At 39.5% G+C, this 16,194-nt stretch overlaps 2 protein-coding genes across 2 annotated transcripts in view; one reads left to right on the plus strand and one right to left on the minus strand.

Annotated features, from left to right (window-relative positions):
• Positions 1 to 1,590: 1,590 nt before the first annotated feature.
• Positions 1,591 to 4,550, plus strand: LOC134679571 (peroxisomal membrane protein 11C-like). Its single transcript, XM_063538529.1, has 4 exons — positions 1,591 to 1,839; positions 2,262 to 2,426; positions 3,092 to 3,276; positions 4,292 to 4,550. Exons 1-4 carry the CDS (start codon positions 1,780 to 1,782, stop codon positions 4,548 to 4,550), a joined length of 669 nt encoding a protein of 222 aa, XP_063394599.1. The 5' UTR covers positions 1,591 to 1,779.
• Positions 4,551 to 5,081: 531 nt separating this feature from the next.
• LOC134672301 (uncharacterized) overlaps positions 5,082 to 16,194 on the minus strand; it is a 68,755-nt gene continuing 57,642 nt past the window's right edge. The window contains exons 37-44 of the mRNA XM_063530197.1: positions 15,664 to 15,825; positions 14,561 to 14,688; positions 12,497 to 12,657; positions 11,661 to 11,758; positions 11,152 to 11,281; positions 8,605 to 8,758; positions 7,985 to 8,152; positions 5,082 to 6,944 (exon numbers count right to left, since the gene is read on the minus strand). Of these exons, the coding sequence (XP_063386267.1) occupies positions 6,722 to 6,944; positions 7,985 to 8,152; positions 8,605 to 8,758; positions 11,152 to 11,281; positions 11,661 to 11,758; positions 12,497 to 12,657; positions 14,561 to 14,688; positions 15,664 to 15,825 (1,224 nt within the window). The 3' untranslated portion in view covers positions 5,082 to 6,721. The remainder of the gene's footprint in view (positions 6,945 to 7,984; positions 8,153 to 8,604; positions 8,759 to 11,151; positions 11,282 to 11,660; positions 11,759 to 12,496; positions 12,658 to 14,560; positions 14,689 to 15,663; positions 15,826 to 16,194) is intronic.

Here is a 16,194-nt window from a genome sequence, read left to right on the forward strand (position 1 = left end):
GTCCGCTTGGTAACTTATGCTAAGAATTGGCATAGGCACTAGTTTTTTGATCGGTAGATCGATGATAAATAAAAATATCCTAAAGTTAAAGCTCAAGTTTTTTACCATGTGTTGTGTTAATGCGAAATACCTATTTGTGTTTTTGCGTAGCGTATTTACGCACCTACCTACGTATTTTTTGACTAAGTACATACAAATAATGCGCAAACAAATTTTTAAACATTTTTTATTGTACATATAGGAATAGGAAGTTATATGTTCTAGTAATTCTAGTAATACCTACTGTATGAAATAAAAAAAATCCTAATAAAATAAATCCTAATTATGTTGTACCATCGTCCACACTGCTAATTGTACACCGTTGGACCTTATGCCTTTTGTAATAAGGTCCACCGATGTAGAGTTAGGATGCTGTTTGTACCTGATACTTGAAAGAGCAAATAAACGTGTAATTTTAAATGTTAGTGTTTTATTTATTTACATGTAGGTACGCAATTTGTACGCAAAGAACATAGGCAGTGTCAGGGTTCAACTGTTATTATTTATTCATATGAACCTAAAGTGTCCTCCTCCCTTTCCACGTATCCCGGTTTTGACCCGTCTCCCACCAGTTCCTATCAAAGGCGTCAAGGTCATCTCGCCAACGCCGTCGAGGTTTGCCGCGACCCCGGGTTTTATGTGGGACCCAATTGGTTGTTGTTTTAGCCCACAAGCACAGAATAAATAATAGTACTAAGTACAGAAGACTCACTCTCTAACAAAACGCGCCTGTTACGATCAGCACAGATATGGCCGCTAGGTGGCGACAGCGCCACGCGCGGCTTATGGCAAACCTCAAAATTGGGGCCGAACGGATGTACTTTTAGCTACCTGTAGCAAAGCGACGAAATCGCGGAGTGAGACACACCTGCCACAAGTCATCCGGTATACGGCAAACGTGTCCCGCTCAGTCCCACTTCAGCTTGGCGGCTGTTTTAGCTACGACGGCTATTTGAGTTTTAGAGCGTAGTTCAGTGTTTTTGATGCGATCGGTCAACTCTTAGCTTATGTTATTGAATTAAATAATCTTTAACCCTTTGAAGCCTCGCCTATCGCGAACGCTGTCGGAATGCACGAAGGTTGATAATGAGCTGTGGCCGCGCGTGTCAGTTGACGTCTTTGGTGGTCAAGAGATTAATTACATTTTTTGTTCAGATAAGGATAACGTGTTACTAAAGAATATCTAGGAGACAACCTAACAACAACATAAAAACCCATGCAAATTTCCAGACAAGACCTGGATAGATTTTTCGCCCCCAAAAAACCCCATATAACAAATTTCATCGAAATTGTTAGAGCTGTTTCCGAGAAGCCCAAAATATATAAATGAATAAAAATACAAGAATTGCGCGTTCAAAGGTTATAGATCGATTTTTCGCCCCCAAAAACCCCTATATAGCTAATTTCATCGACATCGTTAGAGCAGTTTCAATAAACTACATAATACGACTCGTTTACTACTCGATACATAGGATATGTAATTATTAAACTGTTTAAAATATTGTATTTAGGATGAAAAGATAATTTTTATTTAGGTACCACGATTATACGACCTTGGAACTAGAACTAGCCTACAATGGCACCTTCCTAGTTCACAAGTGTTACAAATACCATTACATCATTATCAGCAGATAATCCTAATCTCGAAAGAACAGTAGTAATAGCAAAGGGCATCTTATCACAGATGATAAACGTCAGAGATACAGTTATATTATTTACTGATAGCACAATTTGGGTAAGATGTGCGAAGTGGTGGACGAGTTTTGTGAACTTCTGCAGGTCCATGCTAATCGGGATAAGGTACGTTATTTTTAGAATAGAATATGCTTTATTCAAAAACGCTTAATTTAAACTTAACTAATAGCACTGACATAGATTGGTTATACTCGTAAAACGTTCCTGAAATGGTCTCCACTCAGCTTCATGTCACGGAACCTTTGAGATCCCCGACGCTGATCTTCCGTAGAAACCCTTTATGACATGCACATACCTACCAAAAACTTTAAGAGCACATGGCGGAATTTACAAACGCTACTCCTAAGATAAGTGTATCTATAATATCTATATAAGTGTAAAATTTTAAGTATGAGTGCTACGGTTTTTTTTTTCATCCTATTGCATGACTTAAATTAGATACAAGTAACTGCAAGTAAGTAGGCGATGTTAGACTATTTTGAAAGGGTACATTAACGCAGTTGTCTCAAAACAAAACATGTTTTCAGGTAGTATCCCTGGCAAGCTACTCGCTCAAACTATGGGGGGCCCGAACGCAGAGCAAGCCTCTGCTTGGAGCCAGCGCTCGGCTGGCTGGCGCACGCGCAACTCTACGCCTGTTTGATGATGCCGCCGCATTGCGTGCTGCAATTAACTACGGATGGGGAAAACAGGTGAGATCTAGTGCTAAATAGTTTATAGGGACATCTTTAAGGTGTCTAAAAGTGTATGAAGTTGAAAATAGACTAGATGCATGATCTCTATTTTGTTTCGCGCTCAAACTATGGGGCGCTCGAACGCAAACTTCTACTTGGAACGAGCGTAATTAAATAGTCGCAAAAAAAAACAAACGACGCGACATCTAGCGTGGTGTGATGAAAAAATGTTCTGTTTCACCCAGGACTTGACCCAGGAGCAGTTATTGTTCAACCCTCGCGCCTGCGCCTTCTGCGCCACAGAATAAATAATAGTACTACCTACCTACCTTAGGTAGGTACGGAACGGATACTTCCTAACAAAACCGAAGTTTGACAGCGATTCAGGGACGAATCATGTTATCCCTTTCTAATGTATGGCACTATACCTTTCGGCTATTTATTAGGGTTGTCAAAATTCAAGTGATTATGATTAGGTATCTTATTTGTGGTCGTGCGTCGCAAAAGGACGTCAAGTGGTGCCAACCCTAATAATTGTTCGAAGCATTGCTGAGCCGAACGGAGCCTAGTTTTCTCGAAGTCAGGAGTGTCTCCCCACTGCTTCTGTGCTTGTGTAGTTTTCTGCTTCAAGTTTGGCGTGCTTATTGTACTTATTAACTTTACAGTGTTTCCTTTTTATCCAGGAAGGTGCATTCTGGGGCTCGCTAGGTGTGGCCAGCAGCGCAGTCACCCTGGCGTTCCTCCAGGCCGAGAAACTAGTCTGGCTGCTTGACACAGGACTCCTCACTTTATCCCAAGACCTGGACTACAGGCTGCGGACGGCACACAAGACGCTGTGGTTTCTTATCTCCACAGTCGGGTTTATTAGGTAAGAGGATTTTATCTCCTGGAGAATCTGCCGGCCTAGCCAAGGTTACAATCGCTATCGCTTCGACAACGAAAAGCATTATGTCTCTCTATCACTCTTCCATATTAGCGCGACAGTGATAGTTGCGTTTCGATCGCTACGGAGCGTAAGCGACTGGCATCTTGGCTACGCGGGCTGCTCTAACGCTTGTTACTGTCACAGATAATTGAACCGTACAGACGTATCAGTAGATTAATATTTCTTGGGTTGGATATCCAATCTAGTTGTCTGTGTATTTAAATGCAATACATATCCATTGGGATAAACGGTATGAATACGACCATCATAAAGTAGCTTCATTCATTTTTACTTGCAGGCAACTAATTTTTGGAGTTTCCTTACTACTTATATTATGCTAATTCTACTATCCAAACAACTACATGTTTTAAATGACTGGGCCCATAACCTAAATGGTTTTAGGTCGTAAAAAGGAACTTATATTTCGACGCCAAAACCAAAAGGGAGTGCGACAAGATCTCCACGGAAACAAAAGCTGTTCATAATATTCAAACCTCTCATTCCATGTGCGTTTACGTGGCTCGCTACAAACGATATGTTTATGAAGCACATTTTTAGGGTTCCGTACCTAAAGGGTAAAACGGGACCCTATTACTAAGACTTCGCTGTCCGTCCGTCCGTCCGTCCGTCCGTCTGTCACCAGGCTGTATCTCACGAACCGTGATAGCTAGACAGTTGAAATTTTCACAGATGATGTATTTCTGTTGCCGCTATAACAACAAATACTAAAAACAGAATAAAATAAAGGTTTAAATGGGGCTCCCATACATCAAACGTGATTTTTGACCAAAGTTAAGCAACGTCGGGAGTGGTCAGTACTTGGATGGGTGACTGTATTTTTTTTGCTTTTTTTGTTTTTTTTTTTTGCATTATGGTACGGAACCCTTTGTGCGCGAGTCCGACTCGCACTTGCCCGGTTTTTTTAACAGTCACTAGCTAAATATAACCTTACTTTCAGATCTATAAAAGCGCTGCACATAGCCGCAAACGAGCTGAAATCCCCCCACCCCCGCAAATGCGCGCCCGCTCGCCTCACCCAAGCCTCGCTACTGTCTACTAAGTTGTTCCTGGATGTAATCCATTTCGGGTCCTGGCTGCCGATTGGCTGGCTGTGGGGCGGGCGGCTGTCATTGGAACATGGGAGTGGTATAGCAACAGCGTCAGCTGTGCTGGGATTGGTGGCGCATTATCACGGAAAGAGGCTCGCGTCACGATAACGTTTAAAAACCGTTTAACGTCACGATATTGAGTGATTTGCGACGGCGGCAGCGATAATCATATGTTAGAGCGAGACACAACGATCGGACTTTTCGTTCCCTCCTATGGTTGTCGCCGCCGCCGTCGCCAGTCGCGTGATGTCGTGAGATTAACTATATTGCTGAACATTCGACATGTTGCCAAATGTCCTTGTTGCATTCTTTGAGCTGGTTGCCAAGTGGTTTTTAATTAAGTGGTGTTACAGTTTTGGAATGAGTACATAAATAGATGTCAGATGACAAGCAAAAGTCACTAATTACTAAAAAAAATTTAAACAAAAATCGACCTTCTTTTAGTACTAATATGGTTCACTATGGCTATGAACTTGTGGTGGTACTTAGTGACTTTTGCTTGTCACCCGACGACATATGTCCATGTACCTACTTATTTATATAAAACCAATATAAATGAACGCCAGTAATAAATGTTTTTGGTGTTTTCAAGTATTATTTATGGTTTCGTTACCATTTAAGTTAAAATAAAATAAGTAATAGCAGTAACATTATCTTTTATTTTCATAACACATTATTATAGCCTTTGTCCGAAAATTAAATTTAAAGAGATCTAAATCACATTACATTCTAATGAAAAGTTTTTAACTAAACTTTCTTTGGCTAAAAAAATCTAAATACGCGCAGAAGGCCGCTTTGAACATGTTAATAATTTGACTCGCTACCGTCATCTCTCTCATAAAATTCTCACTAGATAAAGAGGGACAATATATTTGAAGCAAGTTAAAACGATCAGATGTGCTAGCTCTTCTAATATTCTTCATTAAGAAAGTCAAACAATCTCTTGCTGTCAACATAACAAAGATAGGTAAATAAATGTACCTATTTATACCTGTACCTAAAACTACAAAGAAGATATTACGTCATGTGCTGTTCACTGTAACTAAAAGTTCATATACCTTATTGCAAACACGTAATACCCAGTTATTTTCAATCGGCTTAGCACATGAGCGCCGCGACAGTATCTCGCCCGCGAGTGATCCTATCCCTGTCAAATTAACCCATTAACGCCTACACCTTGTTGTATTTTTGGGATCCCACCATTTTTCTAATGCTGTACAATTAGGTATAGAAGACATCGAATCAAACGCCGTAACCCATTCACCGTACATAATTAGGGTACACCTGTACCATAAGTGGGTACAATGGGTGCTAAAATACAGTTATATGATCTGTCTCGTAGAGGTATTATCTGTGTAGAAATACAGTCACGGCGTTCCTGTGCTAAGCCTGCTGTTAGTAGGGAACTTGCACATTTACCACTTTCATTGTACGTTGTTGTACACAAATCAACAAATGTCATGGGCTATATACTAACCCCCTTATTCATAAACGTTTACTAAAGTTAAGAAGCCCATAATAATCGTTAGTCCCTTTCCGACGTATTGGTATGATGGAAAGGGAGAAACGATTATTATCGGCTTGTCAACTTTAGTAAACGTTTATGAATAAGGGGGTAAGTAGATATAATCTAACTATAATTAGCTCTTGTCAGTTATATGACACAATAATAAGGCTACAAAATAACAATAATAAAGCTTTTGACTTAATAAAATATATCAAAATTACAGTACAATGTTACAATGTCAACATATAGGATATATTCACTATAAAAATACAAAAGGAACTATAACTACGGAATTAATTGCGAAATCTCTAGAGGCATTTTATCGAATTAGCGAAAGTTTACAGTTAAGGTCTAAGTTTATTGCTAAATAAGCTTGTAACAGTTTCCATTTCAATTTTACCAAACACAGTCATGTATTTGTGTCAAAACTAAATTTACACTATCGCTAGATGTCATTAAAAGATCTCTGAATAGGTGGGTCCACACAGAACAAGTTGCCTCGCGAGGAAATTGCTACGCGAAGTAGCTCGGTTTGTGTAGATGTGCTCACCCGAAGCATTGAGGCTGCAACTTTCAGTTATCAGTTTGCATTTCCACATATAGAGTTGCTTCGCGCGGCAATTGTCACGTGGTCTGTGCGCACCCACCTAATGAAACAATGCAAGATAGTAAAAAGACGGTTAAAGTCTCGTTTAAAAGCTTCTTCATCAAGCTGTTACATGGGTAAATATTTACAATACCCTAGAGATTTCCTTTCTAATCTACGGATATGTTACAAATCATCAGCCAGTCTCAATTCTTCAGCGAAATAATTATCGTGGCCAGGAAACAGGGCCGCAGCACACTTCGCCATATGTTTTATACTCGGCGTCTTGGCCCAGGACATCAGGTCTGCTTGAGAGACGGCGGGGCAGGCTTCTTGGGCGCGGAGGAGGTTCCCGGGGTCCGAGTTGGGCGTGATGAGGCAGAGCGCTAGCCGGCAGAGGAGGCGGTGTCTGGAAGACAAAACGTAATTTTTCGCCACACCAGCTCGGAAAGGCTTACTTTGCACTTTAAAAACTGATAGCAAAGTTGCATTTTATTCACATGGGAGACAAAGTAATCAAATGCTAATTTTGAGTTGGTTTCTTATGTTTGCTGATAGAAATGACTTTTAAATAATGATTTTGGATGATAAATATTTAATAACATTCATTTGGATTTGATTTTGTTTGATATTTTACATTTAATATTTGCTTCAGGTTGGTGTGATGAAAAATTTTGTGTTTCACTCGGGGGCAAATTTTGTTTAACCCTCGTGCTTTGAAACCCTCGCAACGCACAAGATTCCATTTTTCGAACCTCTCGCTACGCTCGTGGTTCAGTTTTGGAATCTTTCGCTTGCTCGGGTATCAATATTAGCACGAGCAGTTAAACAACAACTTTGCCCCCTTGTAAAACAAATAACTATTAAATGTGAAAACAAAAAGATTGAAGTAGGCGATTTTAAATTAATTAATTAAATATTTACTATCAGGCAACCAAGGTCCATAGATACATACCTTACAAACTAACATACATATATGTAATAGTAATCTTACAAGCTAAAAATTATTTCGGCGACACGGCGGTTTTCAGTTGATTTTACTTAGCAGAGATGTCTACTGACGAAATAACAATTAAATATGTGTGTACATTATAGCAAATTTGAAGAATTCACCATACAATATAACCTACCCAGGCCCAGTAATGTCTCTTTATATCATAATTTCATCACCGCTCCACACAGATCGTAGCAATAGTAGTTGAGTTCGTAATACAGGTACGAGTAATATTATCGTTAGAACTCTGCGCCGCTCGACACGGATCGGATTAGTGTATTTTGTTACGGTGGGCAATTTTTCGCAACTCGACGACTAGCACCTGTTTTGTATGAGGACTATATGTATGTATGTATGTATGTCACTTTATTGCACATAAACAGGTTTACATAAAATGGACAAAAACAAAACAAAAATAAAAATGTCTATAATGATTGATTATGTATAAGACTAACTTGTTGGTCGGTTCGTCGGCGTTAGACAGGACCCGCAGGAGGGCCATGCGCGGCGGCTCGGCCCATCGCGAGAGTTGCGTTCGTGCCGCGTCAGTGTCAGCGCCAGAACTCAGCGCCGCTCGGCATAGTGCGCAGATCCATACTGATATTATCAGCTCTTTGGTGGCGCTGAAAAGATGCATATGTAGAGGGACTTTACAAACAAAAAAAATATTTCGAAACGGTACACCTAAAAACAACATAGCACTTGTATAAATCAAGTCCCAAACAGAGAAAAAGAACAAATAAAAAGAAGGAAGTTCCTGTCTATTTTTACATGTTTTCAACTGAGTAAAATAGGATCCTAAAGTCAACTATAATTATAGAACAAATAAAATTATTCAACTTTTATTTTGGTATATTAATAAATATTTTTACCCCCAAGAGTCATGGGCCTCAACTTGATTTGTATCTATATATTCCGAAAAGTGATGATGATGTCCTCCCAGACGTAATCCGTCTACGGCAACATCCTGGCAAGCCTTTTATTTTTAAAAGGGTTTTTATTAACTATTAGTTACAGTACAAGTTTTGAAAGTCCGGCATCACGACACACAATAGAACTGTCCAAAAGTACTTACAAATTAGCGACAGAAGCCAGGTCGTTGGGGCTGAAAGGCGAAGTGTGCGCGAGCGCGTAGGCAGCGTGCAGCCGCCCGCGCTGCAGGAGCGGCCCGGGCTCCGCCCACGCGCAGCCGCGCCAGCGGGCAGATATCTCATGCCATGTGCCGCCCGCTACTAATAATTATTTATATTATATACATATACGTGTAAGAGGGCTTCGGTCTCTCTTCACTCTTTGGGTCAAGGGATTCACCTAAGGGCAGGCGTGGCTCACTCCTCGATTTCGTCGCTTTGCTACAGGTAGCTAAAAGTACATCCTTTCGACCCCAATTTTGGGGTTTGCCATAAGCCGCGCGTGACGCTGTCGCCACCTAGCGGCCATATCTGTGCTGATCGTGACAGACGCGTTTTGTTAGAGAGTGAGTCTTCTGTACCTAGTACTATTATTTATTCTGTGCTAAGGGTAATTCGAATTAACCTAAAATTCTTTTATAAAAATTAAAAAAAAACTTAAATATGTATTTAACCATATGATAATATATATAACTTATATAAGTGACAAATAAACAAGATGCAAGTACTTATTTTCAGAAAATGTTTTAATTTGTTTTTATACTAAGTACTTCATAAATTATAAACTTAAATACTGTTCTACCTTAGGGATGGTCAGGGGGCGCCATAAGCCTTCAGTATGAAATGCATATACAGTGAAACCTGGTTAAGTGGGACCTGGATAAGTGAGAAACCTCTATAGCTGGGACTCATGGTGCGGTCCCGACACTTTAGCACTGAATTACCTCTGTTACTGAGAAAAAAGGAACCTCTATAACTGGGATTCGTTGTTGTGATTTTATAGTCACATTTACCTCTATAATTGAGACAGAGAGTGTATTTTACCTCTATTACTGAGACTATATTTATAAGATTACATTTTCCTAATTGTTTTTTTAGAATTTTATAGGGAATTGACTTCTGTATCTGAGATAACGTCAATCTATGACCTCTCTAACTTGGACTTCATTGAACAATTTCCGTATTCTTACTAACTCTTAGTCTATCCACAAATTCAGCATTTGCCTAATTGTGTCAAAACAACTTCAAGTTTGATTTGGTTAAATTATGTAAGTAGTTAAAACTATCGAAACGAAAGCTGAAATTTTGATCAGTATCACGAAAAAATAAATTTTGTTTTATTAAATTTCTTATACGCAATGAAGTCCGTATCAAATTTAATTTAATTTTGAAATATCTATCCTTTGGAGAATCATTCAAAATAAATTCAAAGAAATATTTAAACAGACTTATAAAATATTTAGGGACAAGGATTATTTTACCTTATTTATTTTTAAAGATAATTACTACAGTGAAACCTGGTTAAGTGGGACCTGGATAAGTGAGAAACCTCTATAGCTGGGACTCGTGGTGCGGTCCCGACACTTTAGCACTGAATTACCTCTGTTACTGAGAAAAAACGAACCTCTATAACTGGGATTCGTTGTTGTGATTTTATAGTCACATTTACCTCTATAAGTGAGACGGAGAGTGTATTTTACCTCTTTTACTGAGACTATATTTATAAGATTACATTTTCCTAATTATTTTTTTGAACTTTATAGGGAATTGACTTCTGTATCTGAGATAACGTCAATCTATGACCTCTCTAACTTGGACTTCATTGAACGATTTCCGTATTCTTACTAACTTTTAGTCTATCCACAAATTCCGCATTTGCCTAATTGTGTCTAAACAACTTCAAACTTTGATTTAGTTAATTTATCTAAGTAGCTAAAACTACCGAAACGAAAGCTGAAATTTTGATAAGTAACAAGAAAGAATTAATTTTCATTTATTAAATTTCTAATACGCACTGAAGTCCGTATCAAATTTAATTTAATTTTGACATATCTATCCATTGGAGAATCATTCAAAATAAATTCAAAGAAATATTTAAACAGGCTTAAAACATATTTTGGGACAAGGATTATTTTACCTTATTTAGTTTTTAATATATTAATTACTAAATACCTTATTAACCACCTCTATAACTGAAATATACTCTATTTTCACCTCTATTAATGGAAACCTCTGTAAATGAGACAGAAATTTATCTGTACCTGGCTAACTGGGAGCCTGGGTAAGTGGAAAACCTCTTTAAGTGAGACAAATTTGCTCGTCCCTTGAGATCTCACTTATCCAGGTTTCACTGTAAATACCTTATTAACCACCTCTATAACTGAAATATACTCTATTCTCACCTCTATTAATGGATACCCTCTGTAAATGAGACAAAAATTTATTTGTACCTGGCTAACTGGGAGCCTGGATAAGTGGAAAACCTCTTTAAGTGAGACAAATTTGCTCGTCCCTTGAGATCCCACTTATCCAGGTTTCATGTACTTGGAAAAATTCGACCTATGCCGCCGTGACGAGCTAGGCCGATGGCTCAGGCAACTGCCGCCTGCCTGGGGCACTGGAGGCCTTGGCTATTTTTTCTTAATATATGACTAAATGTCTATGAATATATGATATGACTAAAATTTTTAGTTTAAGATGCAAGAACATACCAGTCATGAAGGCAGCAGCGGCGGCGTCGGCGATCGACCCGAAGTAATCCAGGGTGGTGAGGGCTCGCGCCGCCGACAACATTGCTCTGAGCATCCGCGGCGTGGCGCCGGCGACCCATTTTACCCACACCTAAGTGCAATGATAAATGATCAATACAAGGAAAAATATACTTCTTTCCAATTTTTTTTGTAGGTATTTTCCCCATTCCTTTTTGTGTAATTATATATTATGTTCATCCTATAAATTTCGTATGTATATGTATTTATATATCCTATGTCTTTCTGGTACCTTGTTGTACATTTTGCTACATCTGTCACCTTTTCACTCTCTCCTCTCATCTACTCAAAGGTAATCGGAAGAGATCCCTTAAAGGGATAAGTTCGCCTTTGTACTTCTTATTAATTGTATGTTATAATACAATGTCTTCTTGTACAATAAAGCAAGAATGACAAGAGTTAAAATATCAAAGCGCATTTAATAAGTACATGTTTATTATTAATTCTATTACCGGCAGAGCCTCGGCAGCGGCCGGTTCCATACACATGATGACCACAGCACGGGACAAGAGTTCTTCTAGCTCGTCACTGCCTTCCTCCACATATGGTTCTAAACGACAGAAAAGAGTAAACATTTAATAAAATATATACGTGTTGTCCCCGCGAGACGACAGCACTTGGTGACGTCGGTTGACGTCACATCCGAGCGAGTAGAGAGGGGCCATCGGGGTTCTCACGCTACCGAGTTGCAGTGGAAGGGAGAAGACCGGCGCGCCACACTTTTGTACTTGACTTCGAGGGAGAATGTTGTCTTGATTATTATTGTACTTTGTTGGATCAAGTTAATTATATTGATTACTTATTGCGACCCTTGGCTTTCATTTTATATACGGATAATGTATACGACATGAAAGAACTAGCGGCCCGAAAGCGGTGCCTCTGTCAACCGGTCAAAAATATTAGCTAGGAAAGTGTGTAGAAAAAGTAATCCAAAGATCACTTGATCGATGACAGAAATACCCGATTTTATTAGTCGTTATTATGTCTCCTTGCCTTGAGCTCATCTCGCCGTGTTTCGAGCTCTTTACGACCGTGAGCTTTAAAAAAGCTAGCCTTATGATATAATAGATATAGTCTCGTGCCTCCCAGCATACAAAATTATAGCCAAGGAAGTTAGAATCTTGTCGTATTTTCAATTAAGTTGAATTTCATATGTTCGAAAATTTTACGAGACAAATGAAATGCTACCTACTTTGTTTTTAATTAAGGTTGACATTCCATCGAAACTGAGTTTACATAGTAATGTACAGTGGTCGGCGCTCGCGAGGGTAAGGTAGGCATTCTGTACCTTGTGCAGCGAGCAGGAGCAGCAGCTCGCGCGCCTGCGAGCCGACATGGCCGGCGAGCGCGGGCGCGCTGGCGGCGCGCGTCCACTGCGACACGGCGCACGCGCGCCGCGACCGCGCGCACGAGCAGGCTGGCTCCAGACCGCTGCCCGCTAATATTACCCTGACAAAAGTATTACCTCCTTACTACTGAAACTGCTTAATATGGTCCCTTTTGTTAAAAAGGGACCATATTTTGGATGCCAATGACCGACATAATATCCGCACCACAGGTAAATCGTCAAAGGCGGATTAATCGACCACACACCACAGAGCAACATAGACCTACGTACATAGTTACATATGCATAAAGTTCAATTTCAGTTTTGTCACCTCGGTGAAGTGGCGTCCAGCTTTTGTGTTTGACACGACGTCGAAAAGGTTAACAATCACAAATGTCAAATAACAAATTCATTTATACTTTATTGCACTAAAGAAAACCTTAGTGTTCAAAAGGCGAAATTAAGGCCATGAGGTATTCTCTACCTTAGGGTAAAGCAGAGAAGGTTGTAGACTAAAGAAGTGTAAAGATTCAACTATATTTATTTTCTACAGTCAACTGTAAAAAGATGGGTGTTGTGAAAATTCGCTGACATAAGAGCTAAAGTCCATTTCAATAGAACTTGCAAACTATGTAAGCAAACCGCCATATTGAAATTGTCTCTGAATGATGAATTTGTTAGTGATGGGCAAGAGTCTTACTTAGTCCTTTACTTAAGGCCGTAACACACTATCGCACTGCATCACGAACTTGGTGCGTCGCATCCATAGTTCGTTTTTTTTTGCATTAAAAAGAACTTGAAAGAAGGTAAGCGATCTTGACATGTCTTTTAATTGAAAAACGCTTATTAAAAATCAGTAACTATTACTTATGAAAGCAGAAGAATATAAATGATCGTATTGGATTCATTATTGTTACATATTTGCCGTAACTTATTTTTTGAATGTGTTTTTCAATCAAAAACAAAGACATAAAGATTGTTTACCTTATTTTTAATGCTAAAAAAACGAACTATATATCACTTATGGGTGCGACGCACCAAGGTCGTGGTGCGGTGCGATAGTGTGTTACCATTTTTAGGGTTCCGTACCCAAAGGGTAAAACGGGACCCTATTACTAAGACTTCGCTGTCCGTCCGTCCGTCTGTCTGTCACCAGGCTGTATCTCACGAACCGTGATAGCTAGACAGTTGAAATATTCACAGATGATGTATTTCTGTTGCCGCTATAACAACAAATACTAAAAACAGAATAAAATAAAGATTTAAGTGGGGCTCCCATACAGCAAACGTGATTTTTTACCAAAGTTAAGCAACGTCGCGCGTGGTCAGTACTTGGATGAGTGACCGTTTTCTTTTTGCATTTTTTTCCGTTTTTTTTTTACTTTTTGGCGCGGAACCCTTCGTGCGCGAGTCCGACTCGCACTTGCCCGGGTTTTATGTCAAACCATATCGAATAATTAAATACCGAAAGTAAAAAACAAGTAGATATTTATTTTTAATTTGTTTAATCACGATTCTTCACGATCAGAGGAAAAAAAAATTGTCAAACTACCGCGTAGTGTATATAACCGCGTTGGCAGGTACAGACCGTGAGTCGCGTAGTGTGTAGCGGCTTTACGAGTATATCACCAACTTTAGTCACAACACTACCCATCATAGACAATTGTAGAATGTAAAAGAAACAAAAACGTCATTACATCAGGGCCTAATAACCTAACTTATGAAACCATTTTAAACTTTTAATGAAATATCCAAGATACAGTTATATATTGTTGTATTTTACGGTAACGACCGCTTTAATAGTGTATAGTGTATGTGTTTCAATGGAGTTTGATGAGATGATGTGAAAATTCAAGGAGAAACAGTGACAAAACAAAGTTACGTCTTTTGTTTACAAAGTTAGCAAGTTCTATTGGAATGGACTTTTATGGAATATATTTTTGAGATGATTTGTGCACCCATATTTTTACAGTTGACTGTACTAACGTATAGCCTTGTTAAATATTTGATAGGTATATCAGTTACCTAAACTGTGGCGTGTCGTGGTACGGATGCTGGGGGTTGTGGTGATCGACGAAGAACCGCTGCAGCGCCTGGTCCAACGCCACTTCTGGCAGCCGCTGCCACGGCAGGTGTACAGCTTGCTCTAACGTCTGCGAATAGTAAACCAATGTAAGTAAGTAAATAAATATTCTTTATTGCACCAATAATTATACATTTTACATACATGTAAAACTACAAAGAAATTTTAATCGAACAATAGCACGCGGTAACAACAGGCGGCCTTATCGCTAAAAAGCGATCTCCTCCAGACAACCTTACCTACAAACCTATGACCTGACAATGTACCTGGTAATGTTAATCGCAATTTAAAAAAAACAACGGGTTGCACTCCGGGAGTGCCGGCAGAAGTGAAAATTCAATGACATTGTAACAGTTTTTCGATCAGGTCACGTGTCTGTCTTAAGAATTTTCAATCAGTCGAAACTGTCGGTCACGTGATCTGTTGCGAGTTTAACATTTTTCCCCATCACAAAAAAGTGCACAGCGCCGCTATAGAAGATTTCACTTCAAAAATTCTTATTCTTAAAGTATAACCCCTGATAATTGGTAGGTAAGGGCGTATCTCTGATAATTTGAAGCTGGATAAGTAAAAATCCGGCTCGAAAGTCCATGACGATGGTAACGACAGTCTTTGTTACTTACACAATACAAGGAGTATTAGTTACAGAAAACACATAAGATAATTTACATATTTTCAAAGACATCGGAAGGAAAAAGTTGAAGGTTTCTTAATTTTTCCCTTGCCCTAATGTAAGTTCCAGGTGGCATACTATCTTTCAGTATTCTAGGACTTAAAAAAAATAGCTAAACGTTTTGATGATCGGCATACTTAGCATACCTCAGTCTGCAGCCGCAACGGTCCTGCGAACAGTTGCAGCAACGCCAGGTGGTGACTTCCAACCAGGTGCCGACTTCCAACCTACCAAGTATATCAAGCTATTCTGAACACACCTCAGTCCGTAGCCGCAACGGTCCAGCGAACAGTTGCAGTTACGCCAGGTGGTGACTTCCAACCAGGTGCTGACTTCCAACCTACCAAGTATATCAAGCTATTCTGAACACACCTCAGTCCGTAGCCGTAACGGTCCGGCGAACAGTTGCAGCAACGCGGCCAATCGAGGCGCGATGTCGCAGTCTTGAGCGCCGCGTAACCAGGTGCTGGCTTCGACGCCTCGAAAAGTGTCTGCGAGCCATGTTTGTATCTCCAAGTCGGTGCTTGTGCTTATCTGCGAGTTGAATGTTTTGTTTATTTAATTTTTTTTTCGGCATTTTAACCCCTACAAGTAGTAACAACAGCCAGCTGTGCTAACTATAACACAACCTTGAAATTTTAAACTTAAAAATAACGTTTGTTTTCTTTGCTGAGGGGGGTTTTGATTCCATCTGTCCAATTTCTTTTTCAAATGTGTCTTGCATCTCACATTCTGCTTAGTGAGAGTGAGACGCACATTTGACCATGATATTGGACAGATGGAATACCACCATGACCCAATATCGCGTACGCGTAGAAGTTCATACAAATTTCCACCCCTAATTTAACCAATTAGGACATAATTTCAGTGACGAAATGTTATGTTCTGCCTATGACAAAAAAT

The sequence above is a fragment of the Cydia fagiglandana genome, chromosome 2, assembly GCF_963556715.1.
Source record: "Cydia fagiglandana chromosome 2, ilCydFagi1.1, whole genome shotgun sequence".
Lineage (NCBI taxonomy): Eukaryota > Metazoa > Arthropoda > Insecta > Lepidoptera > Tortricidae > Cydia > Cydia fagiglandana.